Source organism: Armigeres subalbatus, chromosome 3, assembly GCF_024139115.2.
Source record: "Armigeres subalbatus isolate Guangzhou_Male chromosome 3, GZ_Asu_2, whole genome shotgun sequence".
Taxonomy (NCBI): Eukaryota; Metazoa; Arthropoda; class Insecta; order Diptera; family Culicidae; genus Armigeres; species Armigeres subalbatus.
The window spans coordinates 237143281-237166381 of NC_085141.1; the positions used below are offsets into that span (position 1 = coordinate 237143281).

General features: G+C 41.1%; 1 protein-coding gene across 2 annotated transcripts in view; it reads left to right on the top strand.

Annotated features, from left to right (window-relative positions):
- Nucleotides 1-23101, top strand: part of LOC134221101 (speract receptor) — a 166765-nt gene that overhangs the window by 112266 nt on the left and 31398 nt on the right. For both annotated transcript variants that reach the window (XM_062700292.1, XM_062700291.1), the window contains exons 3-6: nt 10727-10965; nt 11070-11192; nt 11311-11497; nt 13073-13323. In XM_062700292.1, coding sequence (XP_062556276.1) covers nt 10727-10965; nt 11070-11192; nt 11311-11497; nt 13073-13323 — 800 coding nt within the window. The remainder of the gene's footprint in view (nt 1-10726; nt 10966-11069; nt 11193-11310; nt 11498-13072; nt 13324-23101) is intronic.

Below are 23101 nucleotides of genomic sequence, written 5' to 3' on the forward strand. Positions count from 1 at the left end.
CAAACCAATCCAAACCAATCCAAACCAATCCAAACCAATCCAAACCAATCCAAACCAATCCAAACCAATCCAAACCAATCCAAACCAATCCAAACCAATCCAAACCAATCCAAACCAATCCAAACCAATCCAAACCAATCCAAACCAATCCAAACCAATCCAAACCAATCCAAACCAATCCAAACCAATCCAAACCAATCCAAACCAATCCAAACCAATCCAAACCAATCCAAACCAATCCAAACCAATCCAAACCAATCCAAACCAATCCAAACCAATCCAAACCAATCCAAACCAATCCAAACCAACCAAACCAATCCCAAACCAATCCAAACCAATCCAAACCAATCCAAACCAATCCAAACCAATCCAAACCAATCCAAACCAATCCAAACCAATCCAAACCAATCCAAACCAATCCAAACCAATCCAAACCAATCCAAACCAATCCAAACCAATCCAAACCAATCCAAACCAATCCAAACCAATCCAAACCAATCCAAACCAATCCAAACCAACCAAACCAATCCAAACCAATCCAAACCAACCCAAACCAACCAAACCAACCAAACCAATCCAAACCAATCCAAACCAATCCAAACCAATCCAAACCAATCCAAACCAATCCAAACCAATCCAAACCAATCCAACCAATCCAAACCAATCCAAACCAATCCAAACCAATCCAAACCAATCCAAACCAATCCAAATCCAATCCAAACCAATCCAAACCAATCCAAACCAATCCAAACCAATCCAAACCAATCCAAACCAATCCAAACCAATCCAAACCAATCCAAACCAATCCAAACCAATCCAAATCCAATCCAAACCAATCCAAACCAATCCAAACCAATCCAAACCAATCCAAACCAATCCAAACCAATCCAAACCAATCCAAACCAATCCAAACCAATCCAAACCAATCCAAACCAATCCAAACCAACCAAACCAATCCAAACCAATCCAAACCAATCCAAACCAATCCAAACCAATCCAAACCAATCCAAACCAATCCAAACCAATCCAAACCAATCCAAACCAATCCAAACCAATCCAAACCAATCCAAACCAATCCAAACCAATCCAAACCAATCCAAACCAATCCAAACCAATCCAAACCAATCCAAACCAATCCAACCAACCAAACCAATCCAAACCAATCCAAACCAACCAAACCAATCCAAACCAATCCAAACCAATCCAAACCAATCCAAACCAATCCAAACCAATCCAAACCAATCCAAACCAATCCAAATCCAACCAAACCAATCCAAACCAATCCAAACCAATCCAAACCAATCCAAACCAATCCAAACCAATCCAAACCAATCCAAACCAATCCAAACCAACCAAACCAATCCAAACCAATCCAAACCAATCCAAACCAATCCAAACCAATCCAAACCAACCAAACCAATCCAAACCAATCCAAACCAATCCAAACCAACCAAACCAATCCAAACCAATCCAAACCAATCCAAACCAATCCAAACCAACCAAACCAATCCAAACCAATCCAAACCAATCCAAACCAACCAAACCAATCCAAACCAATCCAAACCAATCCAAACCAATCCAAACCAATCCAAATCCAAACCAAACCAATCCAAACCAATCCAAACCAATCCAAACCAATCCAAACCAATCCAAACCAATCCAAACCAATCCAAACCAATCCAAACCAATCCAAACCAATCCAAACCAATCCAACCAACCCAAACCAACCCAAATCCACTCCAAACCCAAACCAAACCCAACCCAATCCAAACCCAATCCCAATCCAATCCCAATCCAAATCCAATCCAAATCCAATCCAAATCCAATCCAAATCCAATCCAAATCCAATCCAAATCCAATCCAAATCCAATCCAAATCCAATCCAAATCTAAATCGACGATTTGACCCATCTGATAGCACCCTCTTGCAATAGTTCACCTACGTATTAATGGTGTTGGTTTGCGTGGGAGTGCTAACAGATTCGTCAAATCGACGTTTGAATCTCTGTTTACAAAAGCAGATAAGCGCATCTTTATGCAAATCCAGCGCAGTATTTCCGAAGTTGGGCCAATTGCATTTAGTCATAATGGTCTATCAGGGTTTCGCTAAAGCATCTTGCAACCATTTGTGTACTGTTCATTGATACTTAATTCGTGGAGGAAATTTCTTCATGTCAATTTAAATAACTTATTATAGAATATCCATTAGGGTGTAGAATGGTATTGGATATAAGATCACTCGGTTCGATTAGTGAATGATAAGAACTGCAACACTTATAGTTGGGCGACAAATATGACAGTTTTTGTTGGCGCTTGGTTGGAATCTCGACTCTCGAGCAATATCAAATGCGATGGTCGTTCGAAAAATTCATTATCCAGCGATTATCCAGCTTTTGCGAGAAAATAGAATATTAAGAATATAGGAATATGGAAAGCAAGTAATATTTAAGGCAGCTTCAAAGAACACTGTCGAAGACAGTCCAAATTTTCTGTCGGATTGTCATGCTAAACGAAGGAAGGAATAAAGAGTATTACTTATATGAAGCCCGAAAATTATATGTAACGAAAATCTGAATTATGTTTTAAAGTGTGCGCGTAATTTGATCAATCTCGTTTGGCAAGAAAGTTCTGAACCGAAACTGCACTTCGTCATAATAGCCTCATATTAGCTTTCAACAGTACGAGCCACCATAAGAAATGTTTCGCCCGAAAGAGGAACCCTGATGAATTATGAGCTAATGTTCCGTAACTCTTGTGCTGGCATTATTATTCGGCACACATTCCAGCACCGGGTTTCCCCATTTCACACGAGAAAAAGAGTTTTCTCCCCTAGCTAACGTTTCCAAAATAATGGCTAAAACATGGCATAGGGTGTCTTCCTTATCATTTTAGTCGTCGTCTTTCATTATATTGATAGCTTCTGTACGTTGCAAGCTTCTTGTTACATATCGAACCGTACCAACGCTCCTCGGCTTCGTAGGAGCTTTCCAGTAAAACAGTCTCCCTCACTTAATGTACTCAGAGCTCGACGTTGGCTCGCACTTGTCTAATTAAATTTTTCTCTTAGGCGAAACAACTTCTGACAACTAGAGATGAATGAGGCGATGCTATTTCGAATGGTGTTTCTCGCGCAAATAAATGAGGGAAGCTGAAAACTATGAGATAAAGTATACTTCCCAAGGGTTATCCCTTGTTTGTTTATCTCATATTATTGCGAAATGTGGTTTGCTAACAGGATAATATGTAGTTGCTCACAGCTCGAGTGCATTCTATCAATCATTATATTCGCGTACAATGAGCTCCGGTTCGTTCCAGGGAAACAAGATAAAGTTAATTAATTCATTAACTTATCACTTAAAGTTAGTTGGGACTTTACTCGTCATTACACTTCCTCAGGGGCGACTGATGCTAATTGTTTTAATTCACTTACAGTTGGTGAAGTGAGTTTGGGTTCGTTATGTGGTAACAGCATGAATTCATTCTCAGAAACGTTCTGTGGAACTTCATATCTGGTGAGAAAGTTTTGCCTAGCAGCGTTAAATGACCTGAATAAAACGATTGTGGTTTTCAGTTACGGTTGATTCTTTTCATTAAAATTTTCGGGGAGATAACCAAATCAAGTTTTGAGCAAAACTATTTTTGAGTTAAATTAACGTTATGGTAGGGGTATGTGTGTTTAACAACGAAAACCACACCAACCATCATGTTCTGGTTTTTAATGCTTGGTTGTAAAAAAAAGTTTTAGGCTAATACAAAATACCGCTAGGCGATGAGATAGCAATGTCCCAGGATTAAAGGTCAACAAAGAACGAAAGAACCTGCCTTTTCATTACATATTGTAACCCTCGTTTTTTTCCAGCACATAAAACCTTCCATTGGAAAAATTGTTTCGCTGCTTTGAGGACACGCACGACCAACAAAAATAAAAATAAATCTCCCCATTTCGTAGCTCATCTGTTAAAACGTGATGGACAATGTGTCACGCACGTCAACCAATGACAGAAATACTCATTTTATTGACACTTCATCGATACTCAGTATTGAGTTCCGTCGTTACCTATTGTATGCAGAGCAGACACGAATATAGCTGTAGAATTTTCAAACAAAGTTTGCTTCCTAATGCTCTACAGTCGATTGAAAGTCATGCCGTTCGAACTAATACTTAGAGTTGATTGATTTATTGTGACAAATAATGACTATGTACTGACTATATTACAATATGTACTATAGAATATGTAGAACAATTATTCGAAAGAAAGCCAGAACATTAGAAATATTCTATAAAAATAAGATTGCCAATAAAGATACCAGAGTAATATCAAAAAAGAAAATATAAAATTTTCCTAAAAAATGAAAAATTTCCATAATAGTGGCCGAATTTTTGAAAAATCAGAAAGATATTATTGCAAATTAATTTCGATATAAAAATTGCAATGTTAAAAGCATAATTTTTCAGAAATAACAAACAATATTTTCCATTTAAAAATATGTACAAAATTTCCATTCCTTCTATTCTTTTGGAAAACTAATTGACAAGTAGTTTCTAATATTCTTCCCATCATCCAATAGATTTCATTGCATACTTCTGCCACAAGCATTCACCCCAAAAACAGCCTAGATTTTCCAACCTTTAATTTTTGAATTTAACATTTACGTTATTTTACACCACCATGCCCTTTGTCTTACTTGGAGTATAAGTATTAGGTATATTATTTTCCCAAGTTATTTTGATAATATTATTAAAACTCTAATTTTACATTTAATCCTTGAAAAGGCTTCGATTTGTTTGAGAAATTTTATAGCTTAACTGCATGTACACATTACATGATGATTTTGATCACCTAATATAGAACTATCACCCTAATAGCAGGTTGGTCTGAAAAGGCGCAACGTACCCTGAACCTCTCATTGTACTCAGCAATGCGCTCTTGTAGTTTTTACTACCCGATCAGATGATAGACCACCAATGTAGTTTTTCCTTGTGGGGTGTTCATGATCATCCACATGAATTTGGTTTGAACTCGATGGGGTTTCAGATGATGAGTTTTGGCGCAGCTCTCCCAGACTGGCATGCCGTGTTCGATCACAGGGAGGATGGTGTGCTGGATTCCTCCAGGAATTCCTCCGGAAGTTCATCCAGGAATTCCTCCGGAAGTTCCTCCACGAATTCTTACAGAAGTTCTTCCACGAATACCTTCGGAAGTTCCAATAGGAATTCACCCGGAAGTTCCTCCAGGAATATCTCCGGAAAGTCCTACAGGAATTCCTCAGGAAGTTCCTCAGGAAGTGCTCCGGAAGTTCTTCCAGGAATTCTTCCGGAAGTTACTCCAGGAAGTGAATGAATTTCGACTGTAAATTTTGTAGATCAACTTTCGGAGTGGCTTTCATTCGTGAATAATGGTGTTGACAACTTTATTTCATCGCCGACGTATCGATCCGGGGATGGGATCGTCTTCGCGGCTCAATGGCAGTCATTTTGTTAATTACCGCAATATTCGTACGGAGTTTTGTCTCTTGATAAGTGGAAATAAATTCTGGCCTCATTGCAAATATAGTTCACTTCGAACACTTTTCGACACTAATTTTGTTACACACTATACGGGGTGTTTTGCAGCCAAAGGATGATTACATGGTGGTGATTACATCTCATCCCCGCTTCAAAACGTCGGCGATGAAATAAAATTGTCAACGCTATTATTCACGACTATAAGCCACTCCGAAAACTTAGTTACTCCTGCAATTCCTCCAAAATTTATACCAGGGATTCCCCCAAAAGTTCCTCCGGAAGCTCCGCCAGAAGTTCCTACGGAAGTTTCTCCTGGAATTCCTCCGGAAAGTCCTCCTTTCGGATAGCTATCGAGCGCAGTTGACCTGGTAGACCAATTGATTCAAGAAGTTCCTCCGGAAGCTCCGCCAGAAGTTCCTACGGAAGTTTCTCCTGGAATTCCTCCGGAAAGTCCTCCTTTCGGATAGCTATCGAGCGCAGTTGACCTGGTAGACCAATTGATTCCAGAACAGCTTGGAGAGCCTAGAACATCTGGTTTGGGTATATCTGAGTTGTAAATCATATGCATGGGCTCTACGGATTTGTATGGGCATGACTGGTCGATTTTGGATAGCTAACGAGCGTCGTTGACCTGGTAGACCAATTGATCCAAACTTCAGAACATTTTGAAGAATCTAGTATATCTGGTTTGGGTATATCTGAGCTGCAAATCATACGCGTAGGCTCTACGAACTTGTATGGGCATGACTGGTCGATTTCAGATAACTATCGAGCATAGTTGACATGTAAGACTTATTGATCCAAACTCTAGAACACATTGGAGAGCCTAGAACATCTGGTTTGGATATATCTGAGCTGCAAATTATACGCGTGGGCTCTACGGACTTGTATGAACATGACTAATCGATCTCGGATAGTTATCGAGCGCAGTTGACATGGTAGACCAATTGATCCAAACTCCAGAACATATTGGAGAGCTTAAAACATCTGGTTTGGGTATATCTGAGCTGCAAATCATACGCATGGACTCTGCGGACTTGTATGGACATGACTGGTCGATTTCAGATAGCTATCGAGCGTAGTTAACCTCGTAGACTAATTGATCCAAACTCCAGAACACATTGGAGAGCCTAGAACATCTGGTGTGGGTATATCTGACCTGCAAATCATACGCATGGGCTCTACGGACTTGTATGGGCATGACTGGTCGATTTCAGATAACTATGGAGCATAGTTGACATGTAAGACTAATTGATTCAAACTCCAGAATACATTGGAGAGCCTAGAACATCTGGTGTGGGTATATCTGAGCTGCAAATCATACGCATGGGCTCTACGGACTTGTATGGACATGACTGGTTGATTTCAGATAGCTATCGAGCGTAGTTGCTATGGTAGACCAATTGACCCAAACTCCAGAACACATTGGAGAGCCTAGAACATCTGGTTTGGATATATCTGAGCTGCAAATTATACGCGTGGGCTCTACGGATTTGTATGAACATGACTAATCGATTTCGGATAGTTATCGAGTGCAGTTGACATGGTAGACCAATTGATCCAAACTCCAGAACATATTGGAGAGCTTAAAACATCTGGTTTGGGTATATCTGAGCTGCAAATCATACGCATGGGCTCTGCAGACTTGTATGGACATGACTGGTCGATTTCAGATAGCTATCGAGCGTAGTTAACCTCGTAGACTAATTGATCCAAACTCCAGAACACATTGGAGAGCCTAGAACATCTGGTTTGGGTATATCTGACCTGCAAATTATACACGTGGGCTCTACGGACTAGTATGAACATGACTGATCGATTTCGGATAGCTATCGAGCGCAGTTGACCTGGTAGACCAATTGATCCAAACTCCAGAACAGTTTGGAGAGCCTAGAACATCTGGTGTGGGTATATCTGACCTGCAAATCATACGCATGGGCTCTACGGACTTGTATGGACATGACTGGTCGATTTCAGATAGCTATCGAGCGTAGTTGACCTGGTAGATCAATTGATCCAAACTCCAGAACACAATGGAGAGCCTTGAATATCTGGGTGTGGGTATATCTTAGCTGTGAATCATACGCGTGGGCTCTATAGACTTGTATGGGCATGGCTGGTCGATTTCAGATAGCTATCGAGCGCAGTTGACCTGGTAGACCAATTGATCCAAACTCCAGAACAGTTTGGAGAACCTAGAACATCTGGCTTAGGCAAAACTGAGTGGAATATAGTACATATGGCTTTTACGAACTTGCATGGACATGACGGGTTTCTATTGGAACGGGTTTTCGTAGTTTTCTTCGGCAAAATTTGCGTATTATCTTTCATCTGTCATAGATGTCATTTTGGAGTCGCTAGGGATGTACAGAAGAAACATATTGTTCACACAAAGTATAGTCAATGCTAGAATAATTTTATAAAACATTTTTTGGACCTGTAAGTGTTGTTCTCACATTGAAATATGTCATGTAAAGTATATTTTACTATATTTTGGAAAAAAAAACCTTCCTTACTCACGCCTCTCTAGGGAAAAAATGAGTATCCCTAGAAACATAACTCACCTTGGGCACTTATCCTCAACCGATTTGCTCACGATAAGTTTCATTCGAATGGGAATCCTGTCCCATTGTTTTTGGATAGATCGCACTATGGGGTTGGAAGTTATGACCAAAATACATTTTTTTTAAACCAAAAACGCGTAAAAAAGTTTAGCTTACTTTTTTCGCACTTACCTTTAACCCATTTGTTCACAACAAGATGCATTCGACTAGGATGCGAATGAGAACGGGCTCTGAGTATACGTAAAGGCTATATCTCCCATTGTTTTCTATTGGAGATTGGGCTGATCAGACTCTGGGCTAGGAATTGTTGGCCAATATATTATTTTTTTTTACAAAAAACAAACTTTTTATAAGAGGGAGACTCATTTTTCATTCGTAAAATGTGTTTTAAAAATTCAGTTTCTTTTAGGACACTTAGTCTTAACCTTTTAAATTACAACATGTTGTATTGATCGGGAAATCCTATTTCATTGTTTCCTATTAGAAATGTGTCATTTCGGACTATGGGTTCAGAAGTTATGGCCAAAATATTATTTTATAAATGCAAAACTCTCTCATTTTACGGGCATTTGTCTCTAACCGATGTATTGCAACAAGTTGCACTTGACTTGCTCTCCCATTGTTTTGTATTGAAAATGTCCATACAAGTTATAGCCAGAATATTAGGTATTATGAACTAACTCATAATTAAATAGAGATCTGAGTCGGCAAAGCCGCGTTGTCGATAGCAGTTCTATTGTGCTGTCACGTATTTTTCCATGAATATTAGAAAATATGAATTGGTAACTAGGGTAGAATACGGCATCGGCAGGGTGCGACAGTTGTTGGCACCCTCAACAATATTTGCGTTTTCCAGCAAACATACAGTATTTATGAACATAAATTTGATTCAATCACACAATTTCAAGTCTAGGCTTTCTTTCTAATAAGTTGTTTGTGTAAAAGAAGCAATATTTGAGTCGACGAAATCATGGTCCTCACTAGCAGTCTACCTCCATAGATCAATCGAACGAGATCGTGATACTGCTCTACTAACGCCACAGCGCTCTATCAAGTAGAGTCAACTGAATGACCTGGTCCTATGCTCCAACTCATCAACGTCAACAAGACCAAATCATTTGATGTGAACAACTCCAACTCCACGGTAGCCGGGCAAACAGTGGAGAAAGTCGACACGTCGGGCGACGGACCAAGATCACATAGAACATGGAGATCCAATCTGTCCAGGCAATGCACCAAACCTCGATTACTCAAGTCTAACGTGAAATCTGTGATGTTATACGCCAGTAAGACTTGGTGCGTATTGGCAGAGATCACATAGATTTCAAGTATTCATCACCCGATATCTATGATTTACAGCTCGGGCCTGGTGGACTCACAACTGGATCCCGAATGCTGAGCCCCATCGACGATGCCATCGAGTGAATGGGCGTAGGCGTAGGCTGGCAACAGACAACGTAAGAGCAAAGACGAAGTCTTTAAGCAAGCGCTGGAATCCGGCAGGACATCGCAGTAGAGGCAGACCCAGGATCGCCTGGCTGCAAAACCCCAAATAAACAAAGTCGATAGGAGATAGTAGATCCTTAACGTTGGCCCCATGTACCCTAAAAGGTGCTCAGAACACAAGAGTGGGTGTGTGAGAATTGAGCTAACTTAATGAATGCCACATGTACATGGGTGCTGAGAAAGAATCCAATACTAATGCCGTATAGCCTATTTATTGTGTAACTTTGATTAGCTAAGTAATAGAGATTTATTTTAGAACTTGTTTGGAAGAATGTTTTATTTTTCATAAAACAAGTGGAACTGTAATTCTCAAAAAGCAAAGTTGTTTTCAGTGTATCGTACCTTGGAGCAAGGTAAACCAAAATCTGCAACCAGACACCTGATAAGACATCTCAGATCGTGTAAGGATTGGGAAGTGCCCAGGCAACAACCGCCGTGCATGAGTCAAAATGACCTCCTTACAACCCCCGCAGCTGATCCACGCATATTTCTTGCATGAGTAAGTTCAGCGTCCTCTCTACGGGTTTATCCGAGGCTGTATCTATGTCGCTAAAAAGTAGCATGGCCAGGGAATCAATTTTTCCGGAATGCGAATGCGAAACAAGCGACAAAAGCGAACAAACGACAAAGCTTTGTTTTTGTCGGAGATAATAATGAAAAAGATCCGAAAAATTTTGTCAGCAACAAAAAAGAAGACAACCTTGTTGCTAACTTTTCAACCCGTTATTTTGCATTATTTCTAGAGCAAATTTCGGTTTTAGCTTATAACTCAAGCCGTACTTTAAAAAAAATGTTGGTGAATTCAACAATTCAGAGCCCATCAGCAAAAACTTTCCCAAAAAGAAAAACCAAAATTTCCACAGAAATAAGTTCCAGTACTTTTTAATTTCACAAAGTTTGTGCTAAGTTCATTACTGGATAAATATGTAACAAATATTCATATTCTATGCTTTCTCTAAACATTCTTTGCTATCATTTTCCATTAAAATTCCAAATTTTTCATGCAATTATTCGCATTTTGGACTTTTTTTTCATTTCCTTGTTATTTTTTTTTATTCCCCCCCCCCTCGTGTTTTCCAAGAGCTGTCGGACATAAAATAAATTTAATATTTGTATCGACCTAACTATCTTTCTTTTTTATCTCTTTTCAGGATTGCAAATATCGGGTGCAATAACTCTAGCCATTGATGAAGTAAACGACATTTACTTCAGTCGGCATGGCCACAAGCTTCAATTCGAGGTGGCAGAAACGTACGGCGAAGAGGTAACTAGTATTAGGAAAACGGCTGATCTCTGGACAAAAGATGTGATAGGCTATATAGGGCCACAAGAAACCTGTGTTCACGAGGGCAGGATGGCGGCTGCCTTTAATTTACCCATGATTTCTTATGTAAGTAAGTATACTTTTTTGGTTTTAATTTATTCTTCTTGCGTTTGTTCCTGGCTTCCGTGTTAGATGCTGAAATATTCATACTCGTGAATCCCCTGTTACAGTTTTGTACGCACAACGAAACTTCAAATAAAAAGCATTTTCCTACATTTGCTAGAACCAGACCGCCTGACTTGCAGATATCGAAGTCGGTTGTTTCGCTTCTGATTGGTTACAATTGGACTCAGGTGAGGAATGCAAAAAGGCTACACTCGCTTCCGACATCTTCGAATGGAAGGTGTAGCGAAGGGGAGTATCGTGTGACTCGATTGTAATTTAATTATCTTGGTTTCTGCCATTCATTAGGTTACTTTCTTCTATCGTGCATCAGATAACGCCGAGTATGATGCAGTGGCTGAAACGCTCAAAACAACGCTTAGAACCAACGACATTCGGATTAGGTTCACACGCACCTGGAGTACAATCTATCACCATGGCTATTCACCGAATCCTTTCGATCGTCTGGTGGAGGAAACTTTTCCGGAAAGTAGAAGTAAGTTGATGATTGTTTTTGAGTTTGTCGGGTAATGAGGAAGTTGATTATGTAAAATTATAGTGCTGATAAACTGATAAGTTTTTCAGTAATAATTGCTTGTGTTATATCTATGGAACATTTGGCAATGGAGTTCTGCTAAATCATATTAGGCGCCAATAAAATACATATTACTATTTTTGAACAAGTTTTCGTTAGGCAGATCCGGGTGATCAAATATCGTACCGGATATGCTTCAACCCCATATCTGAAAACAAATGTACGCATGATTTGATATGAATTAATGAAATGTCTATCAAAAAGGCACTTGGTGCAGAACCTGGGCCATTTGTTCACCCATTCCTTGATTGATCAGCATTTGGACACGGCCTGGTGTGGTATTACTCAAATTTTGATCACTTTTACTTTCATATTGAAAATGATGCTAGTACCGAACATAATCGGTTGGTTTTCTGTTAAGTTACCACTGCCTTGGCAATAGCCAAGTAGCAACCGTGGCCAGTCAATTATGCTTAATGGTTATGCTATATTTGTATCTCAGGTTTACGCTAAAAGTCGTTACCACTGAGTAATTTCGTTGTCTTTCTTGAACTTTCTTGAACTTACTTATAATCATTACAATGGGTTCGAGAACATGAGGATATCTATTCTCAGAGCTAACATCTATATGAGAACTTCCCGGGGAGTAGAAGTCTTTCTTTAGGAACTTTTTTGAAACGTGGGACTTGGACATAACTCACCGTTTTGCAACACGAGTTTCTTTGGTAGTGTAATTTAATTTCCAGTGATTTTGTAGTGGGTAGTTCAAATATAATGGAGGCACATGGTAATTGATTTGCTTAAACGAAAATGGTGTGCATCTTTACATCGTAATTTTCAATGCAATTTAGATCTGAATGATTATAGCTGGCATGGACCATAAAGTACGTCATTCGAAAATTCACTCCTTCCCCATTGAGACGATTTTGCTTATATTGCCGGTAGTAAAGTAAAGAACACAATACACGTTTCTTCACTTCTGAGCTCTTTAACGATAGCGTTGTGAAACGTGTGTCGTAATCGGCTGATAAACCACGTCCAGCACAGAAATAGAAGGGGTACCCATTCTGTCTAGTGTATCAATAATGCCCCAGTCCCTTCTCTATTTATTGATTTATGTTTTGTATTATATTTTCTGTTGCTTTTGAAGTCCATTTAGGCATCAAACATCAGTTACGAATCGTTACTTACGATTAGAACAAAAATAAATCGAAATTCATTTTTCCATCGTTCGGACCTGACTACACCAGAATTATGGGTACTGAAACCTGACACAACTTTTCCGTCTGCGGTTGAGCGCAACCCATTTGACGAGCTGACGTATATTGATAGATTGTTTTTCACCCGACTTGCCAGAGACTGTTACAGAAGTTTGCAAATAGCACGCGTGCTTAACGGTTGCGCTCATTTTCACCAAGTGTCGGCCCAGTCACTGGTGCCGCTTTCATCATCATTAATCTTGCCATTGGCAGCGTGTCGGTCGGTCGCCGTTGCTGTTTTATTTCGCGCTCTGATCTTGTTTTTCCGCTCTTGCAGTTTACTTGGTGCTGGGTCACCACGACGAGCACATTGGCCTGCTGGTTAGCCTGAAGCGCAAGGGGTTACTGACCGCCGGCGAGTACTTCGTCGTGGGAGTGGACCTTGAACAATACGATGCCGCCCTGCCAAAGAAGTATCTGCACGGACTGCTGCAGACTGCGCCGGACCAGGATGCGGTGTCGGCCCTGCAGCACTACCTCGGAGTCGTGCCGTCTGCTCCCGTCAAGTTTGAAGAATTCGCTGTCAAGGTAAGCCTCTGGGCAGAGTGTGTTTACATTTCGGATTGGCGGAAAACTGCATCGGGTGCATTTGTTTAACCCGTTTTACGACGAGGAAAGAGAAAGAGTGCAATGCAAATTTCAAACAAATGCCTATAAAATTAATGGCCATAACAGATCATAAGAAATATTTACGCAAGTTATTTTCTGTTTTATGGTAAACATCTCGTCGGAAATTTATTGGAAAATATCAAGCATTTTTCTGTTTGGGTTGACCCAAAATTCTGCAGGATTGAATGAATGAAGTGAATATAGAAGTGGGTAGAATTCAAGGTACACATTATGAATTGATATTTGTTAGTAACCCAAATATTGAGGACCACATCGCTGAACAAGGGAGAGGGGAGAATAGCAACGGTTCATGATTGCTTCGCTATGGAACACCAGACCATTTCGAAAAAGAGGAGCCTATTTTAACAGCTAGTTTTCCAACACTTAAATAGCACCTAAACCAAAAAAAGCGCAGAAAGTGGCTCGAGACATCATGGAAGTCTTGGTTCATTCGGTGGACCAGTTGATAACAACTACAGGACGGTTTGGAGATCTTACAATACTTCATATGCCAGGATTTGATACGCAATTGAAAGACAAATACTCGAAGGACACGTTCTAAGTCGTTGGTAGGACGAATAGGGGAAACGCCGATTTGGGCAAAAATTCCGATATTGAGAAAAACGCACAAATCAAAAATATGTGTACTTCAAAACACCTTCCGGGCAGAAATCGCACATAATTTGTGATTTTTTTAATCGATTTTCACGACAATTAAAAATTATTATGATATGGAAATGCTAATTATCATCTTCCAAATTTAGACGTACATGTTCATTGTTCATGATAGAATTAGAGGCTGTTCAGAGAAACTATAGAATTGATAGCTCCCGTTAGGACACGACAGGCATGAAGAATGTTTTTATAGAAGTCGATTTGAAAGCGAGCAGAGGGCAATATTTTTGATGGTATACATTGTACGACCTTCCTTCTGCCAAACTCCCGTATGAAGGGGGAAGGAAGAATATCAGTGTGGAAGCTGATATATCTCCACTAGCAAAAAAGGTGGTTTGATTTGCTCATATACCATCGCGTGCGGAAGGGTATTCTATCGACGAGTACTGTCTTTAAATTTCTAATATGAAGCTATACTCTGGTTTACTAGGTGAACACGATGCTGGGTCATTAGGCCGAAGACCGTTAGGCCGAAGGCCATTAGGCCGAATGGTCGTTAGGCCGAACGGTCATTAGGCCGAATGGCCATTAGGCCGAACGGTCATTAGGCCGAATGGCCATTAGGCCGAATGAGAACTGGGGAGTGAGAATTGAGTAGTGCGAAGTGAGGAAGAAGTAGAACGGAAGAAGAAAAAAAGAAAAAGGAGGAGAAAGAAGAAAGAAGAAGAAAGAAGGTAGAGGGAAGAAGAAAGACGGAAGAAAGAAGAAGGAAAAAGTAAGAGGGAAGAAGAAAGAAGAAAGAAGGAAGAAAAAAAGAAGGGAAAAAGAAGAAGGAAGAGGGAAGAAAAAAGACGGAAGAAAGAAGAAGGAAGAAAAAACAAGTAAAAAGGAAGAAGAAAGAAGGAAAAAGGAAGAAGGAAAAAGGAAGAAGGGAGAAAAAAGAAGAAAGAAGGAAGAAGGAAGAATAAAGAGGAAGAAAAAAGAAGGAAGAAGGAAGTAGGAAGAAGGAAGAAGGAGGAAAGAAGAAGGTAGAAGGAACAGGGAAGAAGAAAGAAGGAAGAAAGAAGAAGGAAAAGGAAGAGAGAAAATGGAAAGGAATAAGGAAGAGAGACCTAATGAACGTTCGGCCTAATGGCCATTCGGCCTAATGACCTTCGGCCTAATGACCTGACACCGTGAACACGATCCCCGGCATCGCGGAGTTGGCTAATGACATGATGATCGGGAGATCGGTCTTCCCTCATTGACTGGTTCACAAGGTCACGTGGGTCTCCCGTGACGGCTTTACACAAAATCAAATCGACCACATCTGCATCAGCCGAAAATGGAAACGCAGCCTTCTTGATGTACGGAATAAACGTAGTGCCGATATCGCGTCTGATCATCACCTCCTAATCGGTGAAATACGCCTGCGCATTGCGCGGATTCGACGGCAGGAGGAAAGAGTTGGACGACGGTTCAACACAAGCTGACTGGAAGATGCCACGGTGCAATGGTCTTTCGTCGAAGAACTGGAGACGCGTGCTGGAGGAAGTGGCAGCGTGGAAGACCATTGGACCGGTATCAAGAATGCCTTCATCGCCACCAGCGAGAATAATCTTGGCGAATTGCGCACCTAGAGAAAACAATGGATAGATAGATAGATAGATAGAAAGATAGAGGAGTGAAGAGAAGCCAAAGCCGCGATAGAGTAGTCATAAACCAGAGGAGCCAAAGTCTTAGCCCGTCACCGATACTCAGCTCTGGAGAAGGAAGTAAAACGCTCATGTCGACAAGACAAGCGAACGTGGGCTGATTTTCTGGCCGACGAAGGAGAGAGAACCGCAGAAACCGGGGACATTCGCCTCCTCTGCGATATCTCACGACGCTTAAGTGGGGCGAAGATGAATGCAACGATGCCTGTGAAAGACGCGAATGATCAGTTATTGACCGACCCAACTGGCCAGCTGAAACGCTGGTTCGAGCACTTCGAACAACTTTTCCAAGTGCCAGCAGGGCCATCACCACCTCGGCATAATCTGCCTAGGATCTGACGTATAACACGCGTCAATACCAAAGCTCCATCACTGCTAGAGATTCAAACAGCCATCCAAAGCATAAAATCGAATAAAGCCCCAGGGGTCGATCGCATATCAGCCGAGATGCTCAAAGCTGACCCCTTGACATCCGCTCAACTACTGCATCGTTTATTTCGTAATATCTGGGACACCGCAACTTTTCCGGTCGACTGGATGCAAGGTATCTTAGTGAAGGTGCCCAAAAAGGGTGACCTAACTGTATGCGATAACTGACGAGGCATTATGTTGCTGTGTACCGTTCTCAAAGTTCTGTGCAAAATTATCCTAGCCCGGATTCAGGAGAAGATCGATGCGACTCTCCGGCGGTAGCAGGCCGGATTCCGTGCCGGAAGATCCTGTGTGGACCATATTGTCACGCTCCGTATCATTCTGGAGCAGGTCAACGAATTCCAAGAGTCCCATTACTTGGTATTCATTGACTACGAAAAAGCTTTCGACCGTCTCAATCACGAGAATATGTGGGGCGCCCTGAGACGCAAGGGGGTTCCTGAGAAAATCATCGGCCTCATCGAAGCACAGTACGAGGCCTTTTCGTGTAGAGTGCTGCACAATGGGGTCTTGTCCGACCCTATCCGGGTCGTAGCTGGTGTGAGGCAAGGATGTATTCTATCACCATTACTGTTCCTCATCGTGATCGAAGAGATTCTGGTAGGTGCGATTGACCGTGAACCAAACCGCGGACTGCTATGGCAGCCTATATCCATGGATATATCCTATATCCTAAACGACTTCAAATTGGCTGATGACGTTGCATTCCTCACGCAACGGCGCTCTGATATGCAGAGTCGGCTTTGTCGAGCGCTTCTCTTCGGCAGGTTTAGCCATCAACGTCAACAAAACCAAATCGTTGGATGTAAACACGGTGACTCCTTCCAGTTTCACAGTAGCAGGGCAATCAGTGGAGAATGTTGAAAGCTTCCAATATCTTGGTAGCCAAATGGCGTCAGACGGCGGTACCAAGATCGACATAGGCGCAGGGATAAGGAAAGCAAGGGCTGCCTTTGCGAGTTTAGAAAATATCTGAAAAAAAAATCGGTATCGGAAGTGAGGCTTGGTCGGCCACATTCTACGTAGGGGCGGAAACGAAATCTGTAAACAAGCATTAGACTGGAACCCAGCGGGACATCACAGCAGAGGCAGATCCAGAGGCTCTCAATGAAGAAATAAAAGTAGTCGACTGAAATCCAACCTGGCAATAGGTTAGAGCGATAGATGGACATCACTCACGATGGAGATCTGTCAAGTCGGCCCTTTGCACCACTGGAGGTGTACAGGGCCCATAAGTAAAGTATCCTAGTGGTAATTACCATCTACAACTCAGTGGTTGTTTACGCTTCAATGCCGCTGTTGTTTTTTTTTGTTATTTTGCCATCCATTGCATTACGGATATGGCATGGTAAATATTGGGCGTAACTGTAGGAATGTCCCGGTCCTTAGCCTCTTCCCAGTAGCTTCAATTCTTACCTATGGGGCCGTACACATATTACGTAAGCAGTTGTGAGGGGAGGGGGGTCTGTCAATATCTTACGCGCATATAAATAAAAAATCTTTTGTATGGAAAAAATCTTACGGGGGGGGAGGGGGGTTCGAAAAACCCAGAAAAATTGCTTACGTAATATGTGTACGGCCCCTATCCGTGGTGCCGACCCGGAAACCAGCCACCTTGGGGATGATGTGGTAACCAATCCCGGTGGGAACTAAGGTCACATACTGACAGAAAAGAGGGAAATATGGAGCGGAACAATCGGCGAAGACCACAGCGACGAAAAGCAACTGGAAGCTCGCTTTGTGGCACTAAAAATCTCTCAACTTCATCGGGAGCACAAGCATACTCACCGCTGTGGTTGAGGAACACGGATTCGGCATGATAACGCTACATGAGGTTTATGGAAGGAATCTGTCCCTCAATGTTGGGGCCTGTTGTGGCCTCCTCAATGTGAACGTCTTTCCCACACCAGAAGTGAGGAATACCACCCGGTGTTGGAAGATAGGCGGAAGAGAGATATATTATCCCCCTGCAAGCAATATAGCAAGCGCAAAGTTCCAAGACATTCCTGTTATAATTATTTCAGAGCCCAAGGTGAGTTAAGTTGATATTACCATCACTGGTCAAGTCCGACTCTCCAGTACACTTCGGTGTGGTAACTTGGCTGCTATTACACGTGAGCAGGGTCGAGCGTAAAAGAATTCTCTCATGTAAAAAAAACATCCCTGTCTGGCGTTCTTCACCGATGGACGACGGGGGATGCAAGTCACCGAGTAGCAGCAAGCTGATCAACGGCCCTTTTTAAAGGTCTAGAGGTCACCCCAGGGCATTTGAGACAAATACAAATGGGTTTGCAAGGTAGGTACTCCGTTACATTCGGGAATTACCCTTTGACGTTCATCAGTTTAGCGAAGAACTTCGTTGAAGTCTCATTGGAGTCTCATTCATATTAGCATTGTGGATGTCTACCTCCCCTGTGGAACGCTTCCTACTATCAAACAAAATGTAGCGTCATTAGTGAGACCCCCTCGGTTGTATACTATTTCGCCTAAAAACATTCCGCGGAATATTTTTTCGCGGTACGACATTCCGCGGAATGTATCAACTCTCCGAAACACATTTCGCGGAATGCACCTTTTTTTCGAAAGACATTTCGCGGAATCTACCTTTTCACGAAAATCATTCCGCGGAATGCCATTTGGCGGAATTCAGTTAGAATCGAATAATTATCATTTAAATATTTACCGATATCTGCTTAATTACATGCATTCCGGGCTATTTTTTTTTATTTAATGCAAACCCGACCCGTACGCAAGCATTTTTGCATTCGTAAACCAGTACTCGACCCGAACCCGACATAATTTAATTATTTAAGCCCGCACAAAAGTTTTCCTCGGAAAATTCAAACTAGATATGTGCAAAAAAATGTAAGTCCAAACAACGAACTAGACTCACTGAATAACATAATTTTCAGTATTTTATTTCTTAAGCCCGTACCCGACCCGGACCCGATTTTTTATCACACCAACCCGTACCCGACCTGAACCCGATATTGTACTAATTTTTCAAACCCGAATCTGGCGATTCGGGTTGCGGGTTTCAATACCTGAAACTCCACCATATGTACTGCCCAGTATAAGGCGAAAGGAGTTGCTAATGTCTTCTGACGCGTCTTCCCGATATAAGGCGAAGGGAGGGGTTACGCTTTCTTTAAATGGATGCATTTGCCCGGTATAAGGCGAAAGGTGTTAATAACGCCTTCTTTAAAAGAACGCGTCTGTTTGGTATACGGCGAGGTGAGGGGTAACGCCTTGATTAAATGGATGCGTCTGCCCGGTATAAGGCGAAGGGAGGGGTAACGCCTTCTATAAATGGATGCCTCGGCCTGGTATAAGGCTAAATGAGTTGATAATGCCTTTTTTATAAGAACGCGTCTGTCCGGTATAAGGCGAAGGGAGGGGTAACGCAAATTTAAATGCATCTGCTCGGTATAAGGCTAAATGAGTTGAAAATGCCTTCTTTAAAAGAACGCGTCTGTCCGGTATAAGGCGAAGGGAGGGGAAATGCCTACTTTAAATAAATACATCTCCCCGGCATAAAACGAAAGGAGTTGATAATGCCTTCTTTAAAAGAACGCGTCTGCCCGGTATAAGGCAAAGGCAGGAGTAACGTCTTCTTTAAATAGACGCATCTGCTCGGCATAAGGCGAATAGAGTTGATAATGCCTTCTTTAAATGAGCGCGCCTGTCCGGTATAAGGCGAAAGGAGGGGTAACGCCTTTTTTAAATGAATGTATCTGCCCGGTATAAGGGGCAATTGAAATTTTGGAAACTACTTCTACTTATTCTGGGGGCCTTTCTTAGCGGGAAGATACGTGGCTGCCAAGCAAGACTATGCTGAAGGAGGCTGGGTTCAACTTCTGGCCCGGTCTGGGAAATTAATCGAAAAATATTTTTTCGACTTTTTAGGCATAAAAGTTGCAACGCGTTAATCTCGTGTTAAACAAATGCAACAAAAATGGTGATAATTGTGGAAATGCTGAATGGACAAAGGCTATTATTATTAATATTCCGCGAAATGGCACATTCCGCCAAAAGTCACCAAATGTTATTCCGCAAAATATTCAACCGCGAAAATGAATTCCGCGAATTAGTTTTCGGTGAAATGTTATAAAATCGACCCCCTCTCCCCTTTTCTCTTGGGAGATATGAACGACCTCCATTCGACCTGGAGAGATACAAGGTCGAATCCCCGTGATGACGGAGAAGCGTTCGAGAAGGCATTAGGCCACCGTCATCGACGTGACTACCATCAGCCAACCCTTCCTTCCCGTTTTAAAGTGGGAGGTTGCTTCCGACCATTTCACAAATCAGGTCACTACCAACGCGTCTTTCCATACCACTTGAAAGAGGTCACAGTGGCGTTATGGCGCAGAAGAGTGTGCAAACACACGTGTGCTACTCGGGCGCTAAGTGGCTACCAAGCTGATTTTCAAAGGTTCATAGCCACTAGGGGCCTGACGCTGCAGAATTTTTTAGTCCCGCCGAACTTGCTAAGTTTTCCAACAAACCAGCTTTCCTTCGCTCTTGCCAGAAGCATCGGGGAGTTTTCTGGTATGGAAGGATAAGGGGATCCGATGCTGAAAAACTTCTCGATCTGTACTCCTTGATCTGCGTATTGTACTCCTCGATCTGGTAAATAAAGCCTGAACCAATCATTTTTTTCTCGACGAGTGGCGGCACAGCCACATCATTCCGATCCCTAAAAACGGTATCTTCTCCTCAGTCGGCGAGCTGCTAAACGCTTAGGAACCCTTTCGAGTGAAGGGGTCGGCTTGGGCGTTACAGGAAACAACCTGACGATGTCGGATAGCCTTCCTGAACAATGCAGCGTATTCTTGGGGGGAACCGCAGCTTTGTTTGATGCATGCTGCTATTGCAAGGATTGGTCTTTCGCAAAAGCGACTATTTTCGTAGCAAATCTCGTACAAACTTGAAATGACGTGTGCATCGCCAAATTACGAGCAAATTTGCTCAAAATTTAGAAGGGTTCCCAAAAAGCAAATGTGACCAAAAAAAATGAATCTATTTGAATAACCATCTTCAAATACATTTTTGTTTCTTCTAATTAGTTCAGCATCATCAGCAAGCGAACTGCGAAACGCAAGACACTTATCCTTATTACGTCCCTGGCCTGGAAATGGACACGGAAATTTCGAAGATTAATGTTGTCAGCTTCGAAACCAGCATGAGATTGATTGAGCTGCGTTTTTATAATTATCTCCATTGACATTCTCTTCAGGAAATACTAGAAAAGAATTAAAGGGTCATTAAAAACAGGTTACAGCCGTTTGATACTTTTCCGACTTTCACTCATACTTAAGTATGAACTAGGGTACAATGTGGTAGTTATCGCATTAATGTAATTAGACCTATAATGAATTATTTCCTGTGGAAAGTGGAACTGCAGAAAGGTTTCGCCGTGGAAATATGCACGAAATAATTTCCTAGAAAATAAGGTATATAGAATTTTTCGTGGCATGTCTAAAAAATTCGAAATCAATTTTTCCTTTGAATCAAGAAAGGATTTCCATTTTAGGATTGGAATGATTTTTCTGTTGAAATTGAAAAGAATCTTGTAAAAATATGTAAAAATTTCAATTTGCAGTGGACCTTGATTTAAAAAATTGGTTTGTTAATATTGGTTTTCATTGGTTTAAGAAAACGTGGATTCTTCTAAGGGCTTCCTATTCAAAATTCGGAAACAAAGCCTGTAAAAAAAAGAAGAACTTTGGCTGCGCTTCCAAAAGAATGTCGTGTTGTAATACAAAAGAATTTCACATAGAAATCTGAAAAATTCTGCCGTGGCCGTTTCAAAGAATGCTGAATATGCATTATATGCTGACTATATGCCGACAAATGAATTGTTTGATAATTGAAAAAACAACGTGAGGATGTTCTATGACAAGATAGGGTTACTGCTCCTTGAATTCATAAAAGTATTCATAAAATTAAAGTTGTGTATCTAATTTTTGAGATGACAACATGACAAACGTGGCAACAATTTTATAATCTTGAAAAAAAAAACAACAACAATAAAACTACTCAGATTGAGCCAAAATAATCCAAGTATTATTATTATAGAAGCATTTATGTATTAGTAGTTCAATGAATATCCTTGTGAATATTTAGGCACATGATCGTTTTCACATGTACAGAGTTATCATGGAGACGCATGGTTTTTCATAATCTTCTATAGTGCATTCCTGGGAGGGAGATTCAGATTAAAAAAATATGAATGTCAGTGCAGACCTGACTTTAGTTGTCATGAAACGTCACCGCAGCACTATGGGGCGGCTCCATACAAGTAGGTGGCCGAAAATATTTTCATTTCATTTCTGCAATATTTCACACTTATATCGTAGATTATTGTCTAAAAGATGTGAAATACTTGTTTTGCAGGTCGTTATTACTTCTAAGGTCTCCAAACTCCCTGGAATACAGACCTTTGATCTCTATGGAATATATCCCTTTTATCTACGAATGTCTCATGTACACAGCAGTCTATAGATGTGTATTTTATTGCAGCGCAGACCTGTAGAGTTCAAACTAGAAAATTGTATACTGTTTTTATGTGAATTGAGTTGTACAGATGTTCTAAGTTGCACAAGGACTCCGTCAAATACAGGCCATTGCATCTACATACGTAACAGGTTAAAGACAACCTTTTGTAGGATTTTTCAGATTGGTTCAGGCTCTTAACCCGTAAAACAAGTAAAGGGAATACAATATAAAGCTCTTTTAAAGCTAAACGAACTCCATGCAATAAAAGCTTCAAGATATATAAGTATACTGCAACAACATTTATTTATTCATTATGTACATGAACATCCTCAACAAAATCATCATTTATTTCTTCAAGATCGATTAAAATATCTGCTATGGTATATTTTTCTGTACTCGAATCTGTTGTATTGCAAGAAGTTTCAGTCACTAAAAAACATTCTGGAAGCGTGATC